This window comes from Hemicordylus capensis, chromosome 2, assembly GCF_027244095.1.
Source record: "Hemicordylus capensis ecotype Gifberg chromosome 2, rHemCap1.1.pri, whole genome shotgun sequence".
NCBI lineage: Eukaryota > Metazoa > Chordata > Lepidosauria > Squamata > Cordylidae > Hemicordylus > Hemicordylus capensis.
Window position 1 is genome coordinate 4746646 of NC_069658.1, and position 22393 is coordinate 4769038.

Below are 22393 nucleotides of genomic sequence, written 5' to 3' on the forward strand. Positions count from 1 at the left end.
GTATGAATATGAGCTTGGCTGAATCCTGCAAATTTAATTTCATTTGGAGAACTTCTCTAAAGAACCAGACTCATCACTTCCCCTCAGATAATTACCAGAGAGGCACCCCCATGTTGAAATTCAGAATTGAGCAAAGTCCAGTTCTGCACTCAAACTAGTAAAAATGGTGTAGCATAAGGTAGAAGACTGAACCAAAGAATTGGGATGGGGGCTCTTTGAGCAATATTTCAGAAGCATGAGTAGGAGACATCCTTTAGTGGTTTGGGGGGAGCATAGGTGGGATTGTGAGTCACAGGAGTGAACCTATAGAAGCAAATACTTGGGGGCACTCTTTGTTTCGTCCCCCTTGACCTCTGCTGTGGATGGCCTGAAGGATAGAACTCCTATTTCATTGCATTGATTGGGAAGTGCAGATGAACACTCTGCTCTTCCTCTTCTTCCTGTCCAGATCAATAACTTCTCCCATTCTTTAGGGTATTCCGAAAACCCTACTTCTGCTTGAAGCAACATTGCTGTGAGCTGAGCATGCTCCAGTCCCTTCATCACATGGTCCAAGCCCTTCCATTCTCTATGCTGACTTGTCTACATCTGTGTTAGGTTTTTATCCTGAATTGTGTGATGACAAAAGTGCAGAGTGTCATTCTAGATGGAGCAGTGCAGGATGTTTGAGAAGCATTGACCATGGGACCCTCCTGGATGGACTCAGTTGTGTGGGAATTTGGAGGTGTCATTTGCTGTGTGTGTGCTCTGGACGTGGATAGGCATGGTCCCAGAGAAAGGTGATCGGTTACTGCTAAATAGGCTTGCAAAGTTCTCCTGAGCCAGACTTGAACTTTGCGGGCTCATTAGAGCTTTCCTGCAAAGAGAGCTGAGCTTTATACGCCTCCCAATTTCCCTCTCGCTCAGAGTAAAATACAAGCCGGAGGAGAAATGCTTGCTTCCCTGGCTGAAAAATGCTGGCTGCAGCCCAGCAAGGGATTGTCCTGCCCATGTTTGGATTCTCCCCACAAGGGTCTCTGACGATGGGCTCATTGGGGTGTTGGAAACTGTACACTGAGATTACTTTTCAAAGAATTGCATTGTTAATAGATTTCAGGGCACAACTCTCAAAGTCGCGTGTTGGGTGTTTAGATCTCTAGACAGTCTTGGCCTTCCATATCTGTAGGCCACATTCTCCCAAATGCCCATTCCCAGTCCTGCCGGTGGGTGCCCACTCAGATGCCTTCTCCAGGGAAGCGCCTCTTGATTGTAGGAGGATGGTTACTTATGAATTGCAAGAAGTAACCGCAACTAAGGTTTTTAGAAATGTGGAGTAGATCAAACTGTAGGTGGATCTTTACCACTGTCCCAGCCTTCCAGGAGGCCCTGGACTCAAACTTCAGACTCCTCAGAAAGAGAGAGACAGCTGGAGGTATGAAGCAACTGTGGGCTCCACCCTTCAAGCTCCAGAAATTAGCTGCCTGTCTTTACTGTGCTGAGTATCCACATATATTTTATTTTATTTTATTTTATTTGTACGCCATCCCAAATTTCTGTCTTTAGGCAGTTAACAACAACATGATACAAGTTGAAACAAAAATCAAAACAGTATAAAACCACAATTCTAGTTAAAACACTTGGGTGAATAAATGCATCTTTAAAAACATTTTAGAAGCTGTAAGAATTGGGGAGACTCTTATGTCAGCAGGGAGCGCATTCCAGAGACTTGGGGCAGCAACAGAGAAGGCCTGTCCCTGAGTAGCCATTAGACAAGACGGTGGTACCTGAAGACTGACCTCTCCAAATGATCTCAGTGGGCGGTGGGACTCATAGTGAAGACGTTCGCTGAAATACCCAGGGCCTAAGCTGTTCAGGGCTTCATAGGTTATAACCAGCAGTGTTCCCGCTAATTTTTTTCATCTGTGTGCAGAATGAGTTTTGTTCTGGGCAGCAGTCTCAAGGCAGTGTGTGCACACCTGCATTTAGAGTGGAGTCTTCCTGATTCAACCTGAGCAGGATCTAAAATTAACTGAGCAGACATTTAAAAATGTGTGAGTGCATGCAGATGCGCACGCCTTAGAGGGAACACTGATAACCAGTACCTTGTGTTTTGCCCAGAAACCTATTGGTCGCCAGTGTAGTTCTTTTAAAATAGGCGTCATGTGGAATTAATCCTGCAGAGCTGGTGGTTTGCCCACTTGTGTCCCCTGATGTCTTAAGTTCAGCTGAGTGCTGACTGTGTTTTGCATTGCAGAAGGCCCTTATGTGAGACATAATGGGGAAACCCCCACAAACCTCTGTGGAATCACCCCCCCGCCCCCACCGCTAGGTTGTAACAAGCCAGGCTGCCTTTCAAAGGCCACATGGAAATGTTGACCTCTCTGCAGCCCTTGTTGTCATTCCTTGGTGCGATCGTCACTCGAGAGGCAGGCTAGAGGTCACTCCTCCAGCGCCGTGAGGGTGCCACTAGCTGGCCTCAGGAATGCTCCCTACAAATGTAGGATCAAAAGGGCAGCCACATGAGAATTGTGGCTGGCTCTTTTAATTTTGTTAATGAATTATTACCCAGAGACCTGGATCATTAGCAGAATCTAAATGTTCTCCTGCAAGAATGTTGCCCTGCTCAACTTCGCTCACTTGGGGCCACCTTTCTTATGAGGCCAGGGAATTCTTCTGCTTTGCGGGACGCCTCTGTTATGGAAATCACTCTTCTCATTTGCCTGATCCACTAAAACAATCTCTCCTGCATATGGTGGTGCACTTCTGTGTGTGTGTGTGTGGGGGGGGCTTTGGTCTTTTTGGCACCACTTCTGACTCGGTGATTCTTTTCCAGGGAAAGGTATGCTAGATCTGTGGCCAGAAAGGTCACAGGGGGTGCCTCAAATGTGAGCGAGTTCGCTTTTTGACAGAGTTCTTTCAATATGTGCCATCTGCCACCGAGATTGGCTCTGGGAAATGGGCACCAACTTAGGTCACGCTTGCCCCTCTTTCCCCACCCCCCAAGCATTGGTAGTGAACACCCACATTAACCTCTAGGAGTGAAGTGCTGCCTGCACAAAAGTCCTGTCTGGGTGCTAGAGCCACGGGCTAATTGGATATTAAAGCTGGAAGGGACCTTCCTAGTCCTTGTCATTTCAACCCACTGGTTCTAGTCCTGCCCGAGGAGCAACAGAGAACAAGTCTGCTTCTTCTTCTCTGTGACAACCCTCCACATATTTGAAAATTGCTATATCTTCCCTTCGTCTTCTCTGAACTAAACGTACCCCACACCTCTAATAGTTTCTGATAGGACTTGGTTTCCAGACCCCTCCTCACCATCTTTGTTGTTGTCCTCTGAATCCATTCCAGCTTATCAATGACATTCTTAACATGTCGCAGCCTAATGAGTGCAGAATTAAGAGTGGAATGATTACTTATCATGTTCTGGACACTGTCTCTGGTAAAGATTGCCTTAGCTTTTTAAGCAGCTGCATCACAGTGCTAGCTCATGTTCAGCTTCTCCTAGGTGCCCACTAAGACTCCTAGGTCTCTTTCATAAAAACTGCTGGCAAGCCCGGTCTCCCCCATCCCATGCTTGTGTATTCGATTTCTTATCCAAATGCAGGACTTTGCACGAACTACTTCTTGCTGGGTTTGCCCTGATGTTCGAGCCTGTTAAGGTAAACTCAATTCTGTCTGCAGAGGTGTGGGCCACCTTTGTGTCCTCTACCCCCAGCTTCATGTTGGCTGCCAGTTTGATAGGTTGTGCTGTTAGTTTCAGTTTGCTTTTGCCCCCACTTCAGCTCTGCTGCACAGAAGTGGAAAGCTGAATGATTCTAACATTTTGAAGTAGGGCACTGGATCTTCCAGCAGTACATGTCATCTGAAATGACCAAACTCAAGTGGCTGCAGCAAAGTGTCGGTGTGAATGCTGCTGCACAGCTATAACTGAACAAAGTTGTATGATCACTGGATCATACGAAGATATGAAGATACGATTACAATGAATACTTATATACTGCTTTCCAACAAAAAGTTCCCAAAGTGGTTTACATAGATATAAATAAAATGGCTCCCTGTCCCCAAAGGGCTCCCCGTCTAAAAAAGAAAAATAAGATGGACACATGCAATGGCCACTGGAGGGATGCTGTGCTGGGGATGGATAGGGCCAGTTGCTCTCCCCCTGCTACATTGAAGAGAATCACCACTTTGAAAAGGTGCCTCTTTGCTCAGTTATTAGGGGATAATTGATGCAGTGGACCTTGTGGACATGCCTTGGTAGGACCAAATCAAGCCAATTACACTGCTGGTGATCTGTATGTGGTTGAATGCAAATAACTCCTTTTGAGTCACAGGCGGCAACTGGGCAGACAGAGGGTCCTGGGCTCCTCAGATTCCCAGAAGGCAAGGGTCTCTAACACAGACTGTGCCTGTGCCATACCTTTCTGGAACTTGAATCCCAGTCCAAGATGCTCTGGTGCAGGAAGAGGGAATGTGGAGATCTGCTTCTGACCAGAAGGCCCTGTGCATGGAGAGACTCTCAATAGGACTCCCCCCCACCCCCACTTCTCGAATGTGAGTCGAAAATTGCAGAAACTTTAATTTCTTTAGAAAGACCCGTGTGTGAGTGTGTTACAGCATGGGCTGGAAAAATGAAAGGTTGCAGACAGTTTCAGCTGGCTGAAATGGAGCCGGAAGTGGATTCATCTGTGATTTTGCATGTTTCTTGTCAGAAATATTTATTTTAAAATCAGACCTACTGTAAATTGGTCAGGCCAGCTATCTTCCCCTGGCAAATATCTCTCCTCTTAGCTCATGGTACTACAGGAAATATTGCTCTTATCTGAGAAGATAAGCTAATGATTTGCAACCACTAGTCACTGAATGCAAAGTGTGTGTGTGTGTGTGTGGGTGTGTGTGTTTGTTTGAATCTAAGTGTTCTGAGACCACCACCACAATTCTTATTTAAAGCAAGAGCAGATGTTTGTCAGTGAGGGCCAGCCAGAAAGACAGAGCCCTGGATATGACAGAACTTACAGGAATTAAATGAGGGTTCTTTCTGATGGCTTTTTAGTAGCCAGTTGACAGATGAGGTTCTTTGGACCAAGAAAACTGAAAAGGGTGCCTTGAAAGTTTTGAAGCTGTTCTGATGTGCCGGGTAAACTATTTCTTATTTATTTAATTTATTTAAAATATGTATACCCTGCCCCTCCAGTACACTGCTGCTTGGGGCGGCTTATTCAAATGATTCATATCTGATAACCAAATAACACAGCTGCTGTGGCACTCTGAAGACGCGTTGTTTGCTGGGGCATAATCTTGCTGGGCCAGCACCCTCCTGCATCAGGCATGCGAAAAGCGGGAGACCAAAACAACTGAAGGAAGGAAAGCCAAGAACGATGGGAACGGACAATGGAGAATGGTTAAAAAGCCAATTAGGAGCCAATGCAGGCATTGGTAAGCCAATTAGGAGCCAATGCTGGCATTAGCCAATGCTCCCCTTTCAAGCAACAAACACATAGTTCTCTATGAGGAGTTTGGATTCTAAAACGAGAATGGGTTCTGCAAGCATTTCAGTATTGAAAGGAAAATGAAGGAAACACTCGATTCTGTTTAGCTTAACTAAATGAAAGACACAAAAGTTCCCTGCTTATTCCATTTCTGCCCCCCCACCCCCGCTCAAATAAATATTGAACAGAACTTAAAATAAAAAGCAGCCGTGAGGTCAGAAAGGGAACATGTCAAGGAATGAGCCAGGCCAAAATGCATGCTGAGCGTTAGAGACTTCCTTGTAACATGAGAGCCCCTCCTCCTTTGCAGGTGGCATAACATTGGGAAGGGACAGCAGATCGCTCTAATCAGTCGGAGCACTGCCCTGCATGCAGATGTGCCCATCCTGCCACTTGGGGTCTCTCCCCTTCCTTCTGACCTTCCCAGGGTGAACCTTCTGTCTTCTCAGGATCTTCAGCTGTTTCCACAGCTAACATGTCTTTGGAGCTTAAGGGACCCTTAGTGAACTCAAACTCCTTTTCCTGTTCTCAGTGGAAGAAATGTGAACAGGGCAGGATTATGGACTCATGGATGAAGACTCTGTGTGCACATGTTCCAAGACTCAGCCCTATTAAAAGAACGTTGTCTTCCCTCTGAGCCCCGTTGCCCATGGAGACCAGCCAGAGAGGTCCATCTGCAGTTGCAGCTCGTCTCTGTTGCCGTCCCGAGACTCTAGCATGCACTCCTTGCTGAAATAGGAGCCTCCCCATCTCTGACAACTTTAAAGAAGTCTCTTAAGACACATTTATTCACCCAAGCTTTTTAACTAGACTTGTGGTTTTTAATTGCTTTAAGATTTTAATTTCTCTTTAAATTTGTTTTATGTTATTGTAAACTGCCCAGAGACAGAAGTTTGGGGTAGTGTACAAATATAATAAATTATATCAATTCCGTCTTTTAAAGAATATACTCTCTTAGAGGCAGACTGTTTTCTTCTCTAAAAGCAAAACAGGGAAAAGCTAAAGGAAATTCTCACATTGATTCTAGGATCCTAGGAAGCTGTCTTCTACTGAGTCGGAGCATCTGTCCATCTAGCTCAGTATTGTCTACGCAGACTGGCAGCTGCACAGGCTGCCTTCTCCAAGGTTACAGGCAGGAGACTCTCTCAGCCCTATCTGGAGATGCTGCCAGGGATGGCATGCAAGCAGGCAGGTGCTCTTCCCAGAGCGGCCCCATCCCCTAAGGCAGGGTTTCTCAACGTGTGGGTCCCCAGATGTTATTGGACTTCAGCTCCCATAATCCCCAGCCCCAGCGGCCTTTGGTTGGGAATTATGGGAGCTGAAGTCTAATTACATCTGGGGACCCACACGTTGAGAACCCCTGCCCTAAGGGGATATGAAACCTCCAAGGCAGGCTACATCTTACAGTGCTCACATGTAGTCTCCCATCCAAATTCAAACCAGAGTGAACCCTGCTTAGCAAAAGATACAGTTCATGCTTGCTACCACCAAATCAGTGGTAGTTGATTTCCCAATCCCTTATGGGTTTGGGAGGAAAGTGGGAAATGTGAATGCAGTGCAGAAATACCATGCTCTGGCTTCAGGTGACCATCTTAGGTAGTTGTTTTTAATCCATGTGACGTGGCACTGGGAATGTGCTAGTCCCGCAACCCAGACTGCAGCCATCCTTTGCGATGTCTGCTCCTTTCCTGGCCCGGCCAGAGCTCAGTGATAGTCGTGTTTTAGGTTTATAAAGTTCAGATTCAATCTCTCACATCTTGGTACCAAAGAAGCCTTGGAAAGCAGGTCATGGAAGGATCTGGGACTGAATGGGAGCCCCTCTGCCATTCGGTGAAGATTGCACCAGGTGGAAGGCAACTTGATTTAAGAGGTTGGGGTGCCTGTTGCATGGTTTGCCTGTAAATGGCAGCATCAGGCAAGTGGCATTCGGATATTGAGAAGGTTCACACTGTGTCACAGTTTTAAGAGAAAGAGAAAGTTCCTGAATTCCACATAGGACCACAGAGATGACTTGCACCTGCTTCCTGGCATATACAATACCCAGAATGGCAATTTGTCCGCAGCCCTTTCGTGGTTTCTCTAAGAGGGAAAGTTGGCATTTTCCCCCTTCATGTTGGTTAAAGGATCCAGGTTTGGAGTGACATCCTGTGCTGCCTCGTGCTGCATTGCGCTGTTTCAAGCGGGGGAAACCTTTTTGGTGCAATTGATCACCGGGACCCATTTCAAAGACTCTTGTTTTTAGTATGTCCTTTTTGTTTTTTAAGCTTGCAGCGAAGGACTTTAAATGTTTTAAATTCAGTGCTATTAAAGTGGCGATATGAAATCCCCAAGGCAGGCTAAAATAACTTATAATAAAGCCTTGCAAATGTGTGCTTGCTGCATTCTGCGTGTGTGTCCCCCCCCCCCCTTGTTCTGACAGTGGAGCACAGTCTCTGTGGCTGATGGGCGGGAGGGGATGGCGGTTGGGGGGGAATACAAACCTCCGGGGCCCATTAGACTTAACTTGTTTACTGCATTGATATCTATATGTTAAATGACAAGAGAGTTCAGATTATTGAATAATTTAAAATTCAGCTCTAATTGGTGTCATATGACCTGGAAAAGGCCATGGATGACGCCAGGAGCATGCTGTGAAACTCTAATAAATAATTCATAAATGAGATCATTCATTTGCCTGGATGTCTTGTTAAATGCAGAAGTTTGTAAGTAATAACGGATGATATAACACCTGTAAGTATTTAGTTCATATGCTGGAAGGTAATCTACCTTGATGATCTTCTAGCAAAAAGCTGCCAGAGTGTGCGAGTTAATTGCGCTAGGGAGAATGCACTCCATTTATTCGGGATGGGGCTTTGGCAAAGATTACCGTGCAGCTGTTGCCTTTTGCATTCCCGATCAGCCAGCCGACGGCTCCGCGCGTGCCGGCCCCAGACTTAGAGATGCAGCCCGTCATTCGCCTGCCCTTCTTTTGCGTGAACTCCAAATGCACTGGGAAATGGCGGCAACCTGATCTGCTCACAAATAGTATTGTTTCTGAAATATTTATCTAGGTCTTGCACTGCTGAGCCCTCGGTAAAATAAAGGGCAGGAGTGCTGGAAAAAAATTGAAGTCGGAACCTCTGTGTGTGTGTGTGTGTGTGTGTGTGTGTGTGTGTGTGTGTGTGTGTGTTGCATGTTGATAATGTTGGCGACACTCTGAATGCTAATTTCTAGAGCAAGTGCTGTCAGGGGAGTATTTTTGTTGTGGGAACGAGATCTGTGCTACAGTTGACAGGCTGGCAACATATCAGTGTTCCAGTATTCCACATGGTGATGTAGCTCCCTGTGGATCATAGTGCCCTCAGTGAGAGGAGTCTTCTGCCCCTTGGACTCCTGGACCATGACATTATTTTAAAAAGAGATGGGAGCTTCCACGTCTGCTCAACTCCTCCCCCAAATGCTTCCAAGCAGGACGATGTTCATGCAGTTCCTGTAACACGCCCAGGTGGCAGCTAGCCTCACCAATGGCAGAGGCCAAGCCCAGTGGAGAATGCTGCCATCCTGAAGGGAGTCTGCTGAGCCAGTCGTATCGTCACAGCCGATGGAGTGACTGGTGCAAAGTGGGAGAGCCCAGCCCTTCCCCAAGTCCCCTTCATATCTCAGAAGGCGCACGTCAGAGGGGCATTTTCAGTAAGCACAAGGCTCCTGGGAAGGTTCCCATCGCATGAGAGAGACTTACACTGTAGCTGATGTTCCCAGAAACTCTGTGCCAAAGTGAGAGTCCACCCTGCTCTCTGGCAGATCTGGGACAGGCAGCAAGCTTCACATGGAGCTTCCAGAATTGGTGGAGCAGTTTGTTCCCTCCTCTCCACAGTGGCCTTGGGTGCAATAAGTGACTTGGCTCTTCCACAGCTGCTGGGAAACACAAGAAGACCTGGAGGCCTGGCGGGACAGCGGGACAGGAGAGTGTTGGGCGGGGAGTGAGGAGGGCCGAGCAAGCAGCAGGCCAGTGATGGAGAAGAGCTCTGTGAGCCATGGAGGCCAAATGTGGAAACTCACCTTTGGCAGCTAGGTCAGTGCCAGGCAAGGGAAAGGGCCTGCTGGGTCTCTTGCTCCAGGATTTGGGAGGCTCTGGCGGAAGCTGTCTCTTCCGGGTTTGGGGCCAGGCTTGTGAAGTCTTCACCAATCTTGACCTGCAAGAGGACCAGATGCAGAGTGCTGGGCCTGGGGTTGCAGGCTGTAGAGCTCAAGCACTACTTAAACAATGAAAAAGGCAAGGCATGGAAGCTATACTAAAGAGGCAAGAGTTTTGAGTTTCTGGTTGTGTGGTTTGGAAATCCTTCATACCACTGCAAAAGCCATGTTGAGAATGTAGGCTTAGCACCCCTGGGGTCCTGATAGAAGTATCCTCAGCAAAGGAGATGGAAGCCATGAATGGAAGGATAAAACTGTCACAATGACTCCTGTTACCCCAGAAGGTAGGTGCCCCTCTGCATCTCTGGATGCTGCTTTGGCAAAGCTCTGCTAAGCATTGCCATAACAGTCCCCTTAGCCGTCGGCGTCTCTGCATTCCCACCGACCGCACTGTGCTAAGCGAGAACAATGCAGCTTTGTTACTGTTACCTCCTCATCGATGTCTTCCCCCCCCCCCTTTTCTCTTCCTTTTTTGGATGGCACACTTGAAATACAGCAATCACAATCATACATCATTCATGAGCAACATGGCACTTTATCTCCAGCTAAGAAAATAGGCAACTAACCTTTTTACATTGTTATCTGCCTTATTTATCTTGGGGTATTAATATCGGCAATCTCTGTCCCATCTAGGTGCTTTGTAATGATTAATCTTAGACTTTTTTTGTAATGGAGATTTCAGTAAAAGATTGGGCAATAAAAGGAACGAGGCTGAACATCGGGTATCTTTCACTTACGTTTTAATTTTGCATATTCTTCTAAGTAAATTCTTTCCTAATAACTCTTCCAACAAGAGCACCACATAACCATCTAGATTGTTTAGCCGCCTGTTGCCGTGAGTAAAAGATACTCTTGTCAATGGGGGCAACGGAAGTCCTTCTGCAGGAGTGGCGGATATAGGCAGGCCAGGCTAGCATAGAGTTTGGGTCAATCCCTAGCAGCATCTCCAGGTAGGGCCAGGAAAACTTGGAGAAGCTGCTGCTGGTTAGGGTTGGGCCAGTGGTCTGACAGTCCAAGGCAACTACAACTGGAAAAGGTGCAGCAGAGGGCAATCCAGATGATCAGGGGCCTGGAGCACCTTCCTTATGAGGCAAGGCTACAGCATCTGGGACTCTTTGCCTTGGAAGAGGTGACTAAGGGGAGACATGAATGAGGTGTATAAAATTATGCATGGAGTGGAGAGAGTGGACAGAGATGAATTGTTCTTGCTCTTTCACAACACTAGCAATAGCAATAGCAATAGCACTTACATTTATATACCGCTCTATAGCTGGAGCTCTCTAAGCGGTTTACAATGATTTAGCATATTGCCCCCAACATTCTGGGCACTAGAACCAGGGGCCCATCCCATGAAACTGAAGGCCGGGGAATTTAGGACTGACAAGAGGAAATATTTTTTCACACAGCGCATGATTAATTTGGAATTCCTTGCCATGGGATGTGGTGGTGGCCACCAGCTTGGATGGCTTTAAAAGGGCCTTAGACAAATTGATGACCAGGGACTCAAGGTTGACTCAGCCTTCCATCCTTCCGAGGTCGGTAAAATGAGTACCCAGAATGTTGGGGGGCAATATGCTAAATCATTGTAAACCGCTTAGAGAGCTTCCAGCTATAGAGCGGTATATAAATGTAAGTGCTATTGCTATTGCTATTGATGGAGGACAGGTCTATCAATGGATGCTAGTCTTGATGGCTAGAGGCTATCTCCAGCCTCAGAAGCCCGATGCCTCTCAATACCAGTTGGAGGGGAGCAACAGCAGGAGAGAGGGCATGGTCTTGCCTGAGAGCTCCCCAGAGGCATCTGGTGGGCCACTTTGTGAAACAGGATGTTGGACTAGATAGGCCCTGGGCCTGAACAGCAGGGCTGTTCTTATGTCACTTCCTACAGATGAAACTCGGAAAATTAGAATATCGTGCAAAAGTCCATTAATTTCAGTAATGCAAATTAAAAGGTGAAACTGATATATGAGACAGACGCATTACATGCAAAGCGAGATAAGTCAAGCCTTAATTTGTTATAATTGTGAGGATCATGGCGTACAGCTCATGAAAACCCCAAATCCACCATCCCAGAAAATTAGAATATTACATGGAACCAAGAAGACAAGGATTGTAGAATAGAACAATATCGGACCTCTGAAAAGTATAAGTATGCATATGTATTCAGTACTTGGTTTGGGCCCCTTTTGCAGCAATTACTGCCTCAATGCGGCGTGGCATGGATGCTATCAGCCTGTGGCACTGATGAGGTGTTATGGAAGACCAGGATGCTTCATTAGTGGCCTTCAGCAATTCTGCATTGTTTGGTCTCATGTCTCTCATCCTTCTCTTGGCAATGCCCCATAGATTCTCTATGCGGTCAGGTCAGGCGAGTTTGCTGGCCAATCAAGCACAGTACACTGTATACTTTTCAGAGGTCCGATATTGTTCTGTTCTTCAATCCTTGTCTTCTTGGTTCCATGTAATATTCTAATTTTCTGAGATTGTGGATTTGGGGTTTTCATGAGCTGTACGCCATGATCATCACAATTATAACAAATTAAGGCTTGACTTATCTCGCTTTGCATGTAATGCGTCTGTCTCATATATCAGTTTCACCTTTTAATTTGCATTACTGAAATTAATGGACTTTTGCACGATATTCTAATTTTCCGAGTTTCACCTGTATGTAAGGGAGGATGCTCAACATAACTTTCCCATTACTTGTTCATTTCCTGTGATGCTTTCACTATCTTCCCCTGCTTTTGTCTCTGCTAATACTCTGGACCCATACTGGCTTTGCAGTTATGGGTTTGAAACCTTGTGGAGGTGGAGGAAAGCCAGTGGTCCAGATCCAGAATGCTGTTCACCTATGAAGCCCTGGGTGCTCTTGGGCTAGTCACCAGGTCACCAATCTACCTCACAGAGTGTTAGGCTAAAATAGGGGGAACATTCCATGGATGCTGCCCTGGCCTCCTTGGAGGGAAGGACATATGCATAAATAACAAGGGGTGGTAGAAGGAGGACTAAATACCTCCTGCCCCCCACTGAGGGCCCAATGCAATTGAGAAGGGGCCATGGGGCTACCCATGTTACACACAGCTGCTGCCTAAAGTGTTGTTTGACCCCAAGCATTGCCGTTCTTTCATTTCTGCATTCTGACCTGACGATGCTGGCAGACATGTTAGAATCTGTTAGACTTCCATCAGATTTCCTCCTCAGTTGTGCTGACACCAACAAACCTTCGGCAGTCTTGTGACGGCATCTGTGTCCTGTAGCCCTTTAACCTTTGTGTGCGCAAAAACATCTTAATCCTGGATTTCTCTGGAATGTGGTGGTGTTTTCTATTTTTATTACTGTTATATTGACTATATATGGTATCTTTGACTTGGGTGGGGGTTCAGTGCTTTGAGTTTTGTTTTTCTTGCCTTTTTTTTTTTTTTTTTGGAAAAGTGGCTATAAATGCTTAATCTAATCTTGGTGACTTGAGGGCCAGTCTACAAAAATAGTGGGTGAGATGGTTAAAATGCTTTTGAACTGTTCCACTGTAGTTGGCAGGTGGCAGCCCGCAGGAGAACATGTAGCACTTGAACGTGTACCACTGTGCCCTGTCTCCATCTCTAGAGAGTGTGGAGAAGGGTTCTGCGGTCACCTTCTCAGTGGCATGCTAGTTTTCTGTGCGTATTGATCTTGCTCGTCATGGAGTTCTTCAAATATGTAATCTCCATCCGTACCTGTAGTCTGAAGCGATGCAGTTCATAAACTCTTTTGCCACCTCAACTGTTCTTTGTGTAGACCAGGCCTGAAAAGTCCTTGTGTCCGTGAGGCTGTGATTGAAACACATCTGTGGAAGTAAAGAATTTGAAATTCTGGATGAACTTTAAAGTGACCAGAAACATATGATATTATTTATTACATTTCTATGCCACCCAAAACTTGCGTCTCTGGATGCAAAACTTTCAAGAAAAAATTCCCCTGCAAGATCTCCACCTGCTTTCAAATTCAGCAAATTTCTGAATTTGCCTAATATTGCATTGTCATCAATTGATTGTTACTAATGAATTTTATGGAACAATGTTGTACATCCATACAATCATTGAGCATGTGCAGGAGTGGAAGTTCCAGAGTACTTCTGCACTATTGCTTGAGTGTGGGAAGGGGTGATTTTCACCAATTTTCCCTTCCCTTTGAAATCTACTGTGCATCACCAAAATATATCCCCGAGGCTTGTGCAAACTTCAGGGATATATTTGAGTGACACATAGTGTGCTTCAGAGGGAAAGGAAGATTGGCAAAAGTTGCCCTTTCTTTGTTCAAGCAGTATTCTAGAATGCATTTTAGCCAACATGCAAATTCAGAACCCTAATAAGTGAATTGACCTTAAGGAGTGATCAGATAGGAGTATCCTCTCATCTGTGGCTAGAAGTTTTAAGCGTCTCCTACTTGCATTCTCCATCAAAACAGTTTAGTTATCTCTGCTAAACTTTTTTTTGGCAATTAAACACAGTTAACTGTGGCAATTCTCTTCTTCCCTCACTCCCAATAAAAATCAATTGGGAATGCAGTTGAGACCCACTATTACAACTGAAGGAGTCGCTCAAGAGAGTGCCTTGAGCACCTGATTGAAAGCTGCGATGGTCGGCTAGTAATGCAGTTGTTGAACTATGATTAAGCATGGTGCAAGAGTGTTCTTTCTGAATGCCCCTTAACACAAGATCTGTGAGCTGTGGGTCTAGCCTGCCCCCCCCCCCCCTCGATTGGGTCGACAGATGCAAATTAGTGTGTCTTTCTGGCTTTGGAGTTTTTATCAGCGTCTCATCGGCAGCCCAATTTAATTGAAAAAATCACTTTTATGGCGGGATTTATATGTGTTTTGTAGTTGAATGACAGCTTTTGATGTAGAACCGTATTTTACAGGAAGTGGTCTAGTTCTTTATCAGTGTTTCTGTAAGGATATTTCAAAAACTCTCATCAAATTTCCAACAGTAAGTAATATCCCATTCAGTGCAAGGTGAAATGTTTTACATCAAATCCCCTGCTGTGTAATGGCCAATCAGACGGTATTTATAGTGGCTGAATGGATTTCTTGGCTCAGTATTCAAAATTAAACATTTTCAGACATTAACATTTAATGCCTTTTTTGCCACACTTCAAGTTGATTTTATGTAACCCTAGATACTCGCAACTCCTTGATAGGCTGAAGTGCCTTGTTTATGCCCCAGATCCTGCAGGCAGTGGTTTTATATTTATTGTACCTGTGCAGACGGAATTAAATTGCAGATTTGATAGCATGTTCATCTCTTCTATTTGAAAACCATTTTCTGTTGAGTCGTTCAAGGTGTCGATCAGAAACTGCTTCAAGCCTACTGCTGCCAGTGTAAGGAGGGTTTTTTGTGTGTGTGCTGTTAGCCCGTGATGAGAATTAGAAAAGGAGCGATTAAAGATGTCTTGTATTACGTTGTAACTTCTGTTGGTCTTTCTCCTTTCTGTAGATGTCAAATCAGAGAACTCTCTGTCAACCTCTGGCTCCATTGGAATTGGATGGATCCTATCTCAGTATAGCAAGACCACAGACTTCATTCAAGAACAACAGGGTGTTGTGTGGAAGTCCTCCTCTCACATCTGCAGCACAGCCCTGTAGGAGCAGTCACATTCGTGGTTCTGCAATCCATGGTAGCTGGCAAGATCAGAATGAGTTCCTCCTGGGAAATGGGTTGCACAGTAAATGCAACAATGTGGTATCCCCAGCAAAGTCGAAGGCATCCCTCCAAATCAAGAGAACTCCTGTTGTGGATCAGAGGAGGGATGTGTGTCCTCTTCAAACTTGCTTTTTCCACAAGAAGTCGGGTAGCTCAGATCATGACTCTTTCCCAGTTGGCAATCACAATCCAAAGAGACCTTCAGGAGCACATTGTGACTCTTCCACAGATTACTCTTGCCCACTACATCCTTCTGGGCTGAACGGCAGCCTAGACCTGGGACTGAATGAATCGGAGTTCAGTAAAAGGCTATCAGAAGAAAGAAGAAAGCAACTTTTGCTGCAGAAAATGGAGCTAGAAATTGAAAAGGAGCGCCTTCAGAACCTATTAGCCAAACACGAGGCAAAATTGCTGCTCCAGCAACAGCAGCTCCACCAATCCAGGCTTGATTACTATAGGTAAGTTGGAGGAGGAGGAGGAGGACAGGAAATCAGCTTCTGTTGGAGTATCATCTGTGTGCATAAATATTTTGAACATACTGCAGGGGATCGGACTTGGACTCCATAAGACGCAAAGCTCACCATTTGCAGTCCCGGCGTGCACAGCTCAGTGTATCTGCAGTCGGGCAATTGACAACTGACCTCAGCATACACAGGAAAAAAAAGTTATTTTTTGCCTATCCATTGTATTGGGTTGGCCGGAAATGACCTCCAAGGCCATTTCTGGCCACCATTTTGGAAAAAAGGAGCCATTTTGTAGCTCATTTAAAAACAAAACAAAACAAAACAAAAAACATTTTCGCCTGAAAATTTTCACAGAAAAATGGGGAATTTGGGACTGAAGGCGGGGGTGGGGAGTGCATTCCTGGACAGTTGGAGACACTCAGAGCATGGTAGGGCACATTATTTCCATTGGGGGGCACTTTTTATCATTTGCCCCCATTTTTTCCATCCTCCAGGAACCTAATATCTCCCCCCCCCATTCCCATTGCCTTAATGCCCTGTTGTCTATGGTTCCACTCTCTGCAGTTGTAGCGAAGAATGGAACCCCCACAGATCACGGGGTTCACTAATATATGGTGGTGGATTAGATGAGTCTTGGGGTTTTACTGAGCTGCTCTTCTGGTTACTGAAGTACTTCATAAAACAAGCCTTTCTCCCCCTAATTTAGCAAACACATTCGTTTTAATAAGATACTTAATCTGCCTTGAGTGTCTGTGGTGTCATGGGAATTGCTTGGGTGGAACTATTTTGCAAATATCTCACATGTAGTAATAGTTTAGTATGGAAGGTGCCCACGCGTTAAGATCTGGGCATGGGGGTCTACATGCTCATTGAGCTCAGCCGTATTCCATTCTAAGAATCTGTCTTGCTCCTAGTAATCTCATTGGGAGAACATAAGGACAGCCTTGCTGGATCAGGCCCAAGGCCTCTCTAGTCCAGCATCCTGCTTCACACAGTGGCCTACCAGATGCCTCTAACAGGCAAGAGGAGAGGCAATATGAGAGAGAGAGAGAGAGAGAAAGAAAGAAACTATATCCACGTCATGCATAATTTTATGCACCTCTATCATGTTTCCCCTAGCTGCTTTATTTCTAAACTACAAAGGCCCAAACTTTTCCTCCTAGGGAAATGGCTCCAACCCCCTGACTGTCTTGATTGTCCTTCTCTGCACCTTTCCCAACTTGACGCTCTGCTTACATTAGCAGAACACTAGTCTGGAATATGCCTTTTCCAGGCTTGGTGCAAGTCGCTAGCACAGCTGCCTTGCGCTAGCACGCCATTTGTGTGTAGGCAAGTGTTGAGCTGTTGGCCATTATTTCCCAAAGTCCCAGCGGAGGCCCATCAGAAGCCTGCTGCAGGCCCTCCCCGCGCTGCTAGTAAGGGAGCCGCTGGTGGGGCAAACGTGTCAGAGCTTGGGCCCAAACCTCAAATAATTTTGGACCGGATTTGTAATGAGGCTGGGGGCAAACCCTTGCATTTGCCTTTCCTCACCTTCCCTGTTGTGAGAATGTGCACAAACATCACACTCTATGCTTAAATAAAAGATTGTGAAGCATTCTGTGACTTGAAGTGCCCAGAGCTGCTGCATGCTGAGGTGGCCCCTTGCTTCCTCCAGTCCAGAGCTGTCCGCTCTGGCTAGCAGTCGCTCTCCGGGAAGCAGTCCTTCCAAGCTCTGCTCCTTAGGAGCCTTTGGGTGTAGGACCTGTCCATGCCAAGCGGGTGCTTCGTCACTGAGCTGTGGCACGACCTCTGCCAGTTAAGGGCAAGGCTCCCTTTATGGTGTCTGGATAATGGCAGATGTATTGTTGGCTACATTTCTGCCCTGCCTCTTGTCCTGGAAGCTTATTTTAGTTTTGGATTGGAACAACAGGTGATGACTGATGTTCCCTGTAACTGTGAGTTCCAGATGTTGTTGACAACAAAAGGCTGGGGATGATGAGAGTTGGAGTCAACAACATCTGGCAATCCCTGTAACAGAAGCATTGGTGGTGACTCCCACACAGGCTATTGCATCTTCATCCTGTCTCTCTTTACAGAGGGTTTCCTTAGTGACTGGGTTTTGCTCAGCAGTAGGGGGTTCAGACAGAAGATTCGATGAGTCTGGACTGGAGTGTGGGCCAGTCCTCTAGGGATCTGTTTCAACATCCTGCCCCATTCTGATTCCCAGAAATAGAGAGGTGAGCGTTGGTGGAGTGTTGAGCTTTAGACATGGGCAGTGGTGGCAGAAGCTCTAGATTTCTGTCCTAAATGCTGCCACAAGCCTGCTCAGCAGGGCCTGGGCGGCCAGGGCCCATGCAGAATACATCTCCCATGATTCCAAGTGTCCCTAAACTCTTCTTTTGCCTCTGCCCTTCAGAAATGAGTAGTGTTGCTTTGGTTTTTTAAATGCCTGTTTGATCAGAGGCAATTGGCTGTGTGCTTTAGAAGACTACTGGGGTCACAAACCAAGGTGAGGAACTAAGTAGGAACAGATGGATTTTTAATGATCAAATACCTTAAATCTCTGCATATGTTTCTGCTAATGGAGGAAGAAAAGGCGAGGCTGTGGCTGGCGAGAGGCAGTGTTGTTGTTTTGAAAGTGTTCTTGGAGCACTCTGTGGGGCATCCGCTGCCCAACAACGGAACTCTTAAACGTCTCTGCAATTATGCTTTTCTTATTGTGTATTCTCACATCTGCTGTATCCAGTTTCTGCTGAGAAGATTGCATGTTCTTTAAAGTGCTGGTTGGCAGCAAAGCTACAGAAGGAAGACCAGCAACATCCTTTATTGTCTCTGCTCAGCTCCCTCCCATGTATCGATTCATTTAAGTTCATGGAGGATAGAAAGGTCTCTCAATGGCATCAGCCACGCTAGCGGAATACAAGCTCCATTTTTGGATGTATTGTGTTTCTGAATACTGGCTCCTGGGGCAAGCAACATGGAAGGCCTGTGGCTACAATGTCCTCCTTGTGCTTTCCAAAGGCATCTGGCTGGCCACAGATAAGAGTGGGACACTGGACTAAATTGACCTTTGGTCTGATCCCACAAGATCGCTTGTATCTGAGCTTAGTGTAAATATAGAACTAAAATAATCTCTTGTTGATCCACATATATTAGATGTCAGTGTCAGCCACGCATTGAGCTTCCCTATCCAGTGGCAGTATATCCCTCATTAATAACCAGCATTCACAACCAAGGGACATCCATCGCCCTCGCACCCTGCATGTGATATTCCCAGAGACGTCTGCCTGGCTGTTGTTGGAAACAGAATGCTGTTTACTGATACGATATGGCAATTGAATCGAATTGAATTTGAATGGTCTCCAAATGAAATAGGCTCATTTGGGCCTCAGGGAAAGACAGCTCCTGGCCTGGGATGGGGCATTTGGAACGTGTGTGTGTGTGTGTGTGTGTGTGTGTGTGTGTGTGTGTGTGTGTGTTTCAGCGAACTGAACACAAAGGACATCACCAAGAGGTCACGCTAGCTTGGCTATATCTCAGACATACAGGGAGAGAGTTCCAAGGTACATAAAGCATATACCATGTAGGGCTTACGTAAGGCAGGACTTTGATGTCTCCTTTCAGGAGTCCTGGATGCTCAACTCAGTCTTACTGCAATGTCCCCAAACTTAGGTCCTCAGATGTTGTTGGACAATGGCTAGGGGTGATGGGAGTTGTAGTCCAGCAACATCTGGGGACTCAAGGTTGAGAACACCTCCTGCAATAGAATATTGTGTCTATAGTGGCTTGCTCATGCACCTGCATTCTGCCCAGTTTGTTTATTTTAAGAACGTATGCCCTGCTTTTCTTGCAGAGAAAGTGGCTAACAATCAAAACAATCATAGAAATTAAAATAAGCACAGAAAATGACACCACCACCAACAAAATCCCCAGATATATAAACAGCAAGTAAAAAGCCAGTTGATTATGAAAGGGCACAGCCCTGTCACAGCAGCAGGGAAAGCCTCAAACCCCTTTGGGATTATTTTAATGAGAAACAGTATAGAAATCAAACAATAAATAAACCTCCCACTGTCAAAAGCCACCTGGAAAGTAGTACAATGGCCAACATGATGTGCAGCATCCTGGTATCGTAATGCTTCATGTCGGGGCTGCCAGTGAGGACTGCCAGTGAGGACTAGGAAGGCAGCCACAGCACTGTTCAGACGGAGCAGTTGTGCAAGCAGCAGAACCGCTCTTCTTCCATTCGCCATAATGCTTGCACAGCTGCTCATTCTGAACACCATCGGGGCTACCCTACGAGTCCACAGCAGTGCCGGTGTGCTGCACACCGTGTCTGCTAATGTGGTTGCCAGGTGCTGGTAAATTTGGTTTGTTTGTTTGTACACTGCCCCAAAGTTTTGTCTCTGGGCAGTTAACAATAGCATAAAACCAGTTATGAGTAACAATGGGGCTGAACAGACACCCCTCGAAAGGGTGTTCTGGAGGGTCGGCTCCACAAGCCGAGGCCCCATTTCACATGGCCGGCTGCAATAGTTGGACAAAGTTGGACACTGCCCAGAGCCTTTGGATGGGACAGTTTATAAATGTAATAAATAAGGGAACAAGGGCAAAATCTCAGGTGCTGAATGGAGAGCTGTGGGGGGAACATATAGGAGGAAAAGTTACCCTGGTTCCCAAGCCATTTAAGGCTTTCAGTTTAACGGTTGGCCCCCTGGAGCTGAGGTGGGAGGCCACAGAAAGCCAGTGGAAGGCGAACGAGGCCCATGTGTTGTGCTCCTTCCAGGCCATGTGCAGCTGCCACCACAGTGGGAACTGGCAGCAAACACGCCGCCTCGCACCTGCACACTCAGAAGCCACACTGGGTCAAGGCCTGCTCCTGGGCGGCAAACCTGCGGTTTGGGGATGAGCGCTTTGTGTTCAGCACCAGCTGCAGTCTTTTGACAATGTAGAGTTCAGCAGACCAAAAGTGCGTTGTTTGTTTTGTGCCAAGAGAATAGAGCCTTGCTCTTTGTTGTTGTTGTTGTTAAGGCTTCCAGACCAAATAGTTGTACACTTTCAAGCTGCTTTTCAGCCAAAGCCCCCAAAGCAGCATGCAGGTAGAGCAGAAATAATATAATACCAAAAAAGCAGCCAAGTTCCAATAAAGCTCACAGCAGCAGCAATAACCAAGGATGACTTCATCATTTGAGGGTTGGTGGGTAGGGGGGAATAAAACTACATGGAAGGCCTGCCTGAACAAGACAGTCTCTGTCAAATCTATGAAAAGTGAAAAGAGAAGGGACCAGGTGCTTCTCCTGAGGGGAAGAAGTTCCAGAACCTGGGTGCCACAACCAGGAAGGCCCTGCCTTACATCTCCATCTTCACCAACTGCATGTCAGACAGAAGAGGAATACAGAGCAGGGCCTCCCCGGCTCAACACTCTAGGGATGAGCAGGATCCTGCAAAAGCAAGTGGTCTTCAAATATCCTGGGCCTGAACCATGTATTAAACATCATCATTTTGAATGGGGCTTGGAAGCAAATTGGGAGTCTCTGACAATCTGCCACCAATCGAGTGTTGTGCTCTGAATGACAGGCCCCCACAGCTGCGTTCTGTACTAGTTGTGGTTTTCCAATCACTCTTCAGAGGCAGCATTGCCGTAGTCCAGTTGGGGTGTATGTCAGTGGCTGGGCCTGCCTAGTCGCTGCATGGTGCTTGTTGGCGCTGGGCTGAAAGGTCCGCTGCCCCCTCCAGCACCCCCACCCCAATCTTCTCTTCTATTTTCTAATCAGTTGCTTTCCATGGGCCATCATATACTTGGCCCATGGAATACTGTATCGTTTGTCACTCTTTACAGCAGGCATCCCCAAACTGTGGCCCTCCAGATGTTGCTGAACTACAACTTCCAGCATACCCAGCCACAAAAAATTGTGTCTAGGTATGCTGGGAGTTGTAGTTCAGCAACATCTGGAGGGCCGCAGTTTGGGGATGCCTGCTTTACAGCCATAGATCCCCCACCCCCGATTTGCTCTTGTTGCATCACCCTTTTTTAAAACTTGAAAGTACATTGCCCACATTTTCTTTTTCATCATCTTTGCTGGGCGCTAATGCACATAAATGCCTGGCTGTAAAAAAAAAATTGTGGAACTAAGGCCCTTTGTTAAGCCCATTGCAAAAGCTCATAGGGTGACTTTCAGTCTCTTGCAGTTTGTTGGTGCACTTAAATGCCTGCATTTAGAGGTGGGAAAGAAAGACATACTCAATGGCGATCTCTGCTTTTTCAATGCCCCCCCCCCATGGGGGCATTTCAAATGGAGAGATGCTTTGAGGGCTAACAAATGTGTGTGAAACTTGGCCCCTTGGACCATCTCAGCAGTAGCATGTTTTGTTGGAAACAGAAAATGTGGCTGAGGAGTTTTACTTAGCACAGCTATCATCCAAAAGAACATAAAAGTAGCTTTGCAGAGTTGGACAAAAGGTCCATTCATTCATTCATTCATGAATTTTTATGCAAGCTTTCTTAATAAAATAAAATAAAATAAAATGCTAAAGCTGCTTACAGTAGCAATGAGACCAATAACATGCAAACAGCAATAAACTTATCTAAACAATCACAAGAGCAACTTCAAAATAACATTATATCAAGTTT

At 46.1% G+C, this 22393-nt stretch overlaps 1 protein-coding gene across 8 annotated transcripts in view; it reads left to right on the forward strand.

Annotated features, from left to right (window-relative positions):
• Positions 1-22393, forward strand: part of KIAA1328 (KIAA1328 ortholog) — a 290833-nt gene that overhangs the window by 165036 nt on the left and 103404 nt on the right. For all 8 annotated transcript variants that reach the window (XM_053299433.1, XM_053299432.1, XM_053299440.1 and 5 more), the window contains one exon: positions 15113-15777. In XM_053299433.1, coding sequence (XP_053155408.1) covers positions 15113-15777 — 665 coding nt within the window. The remainder of the gene's footprint in view (positions 1-15112; positions 15778-22393) is intronic.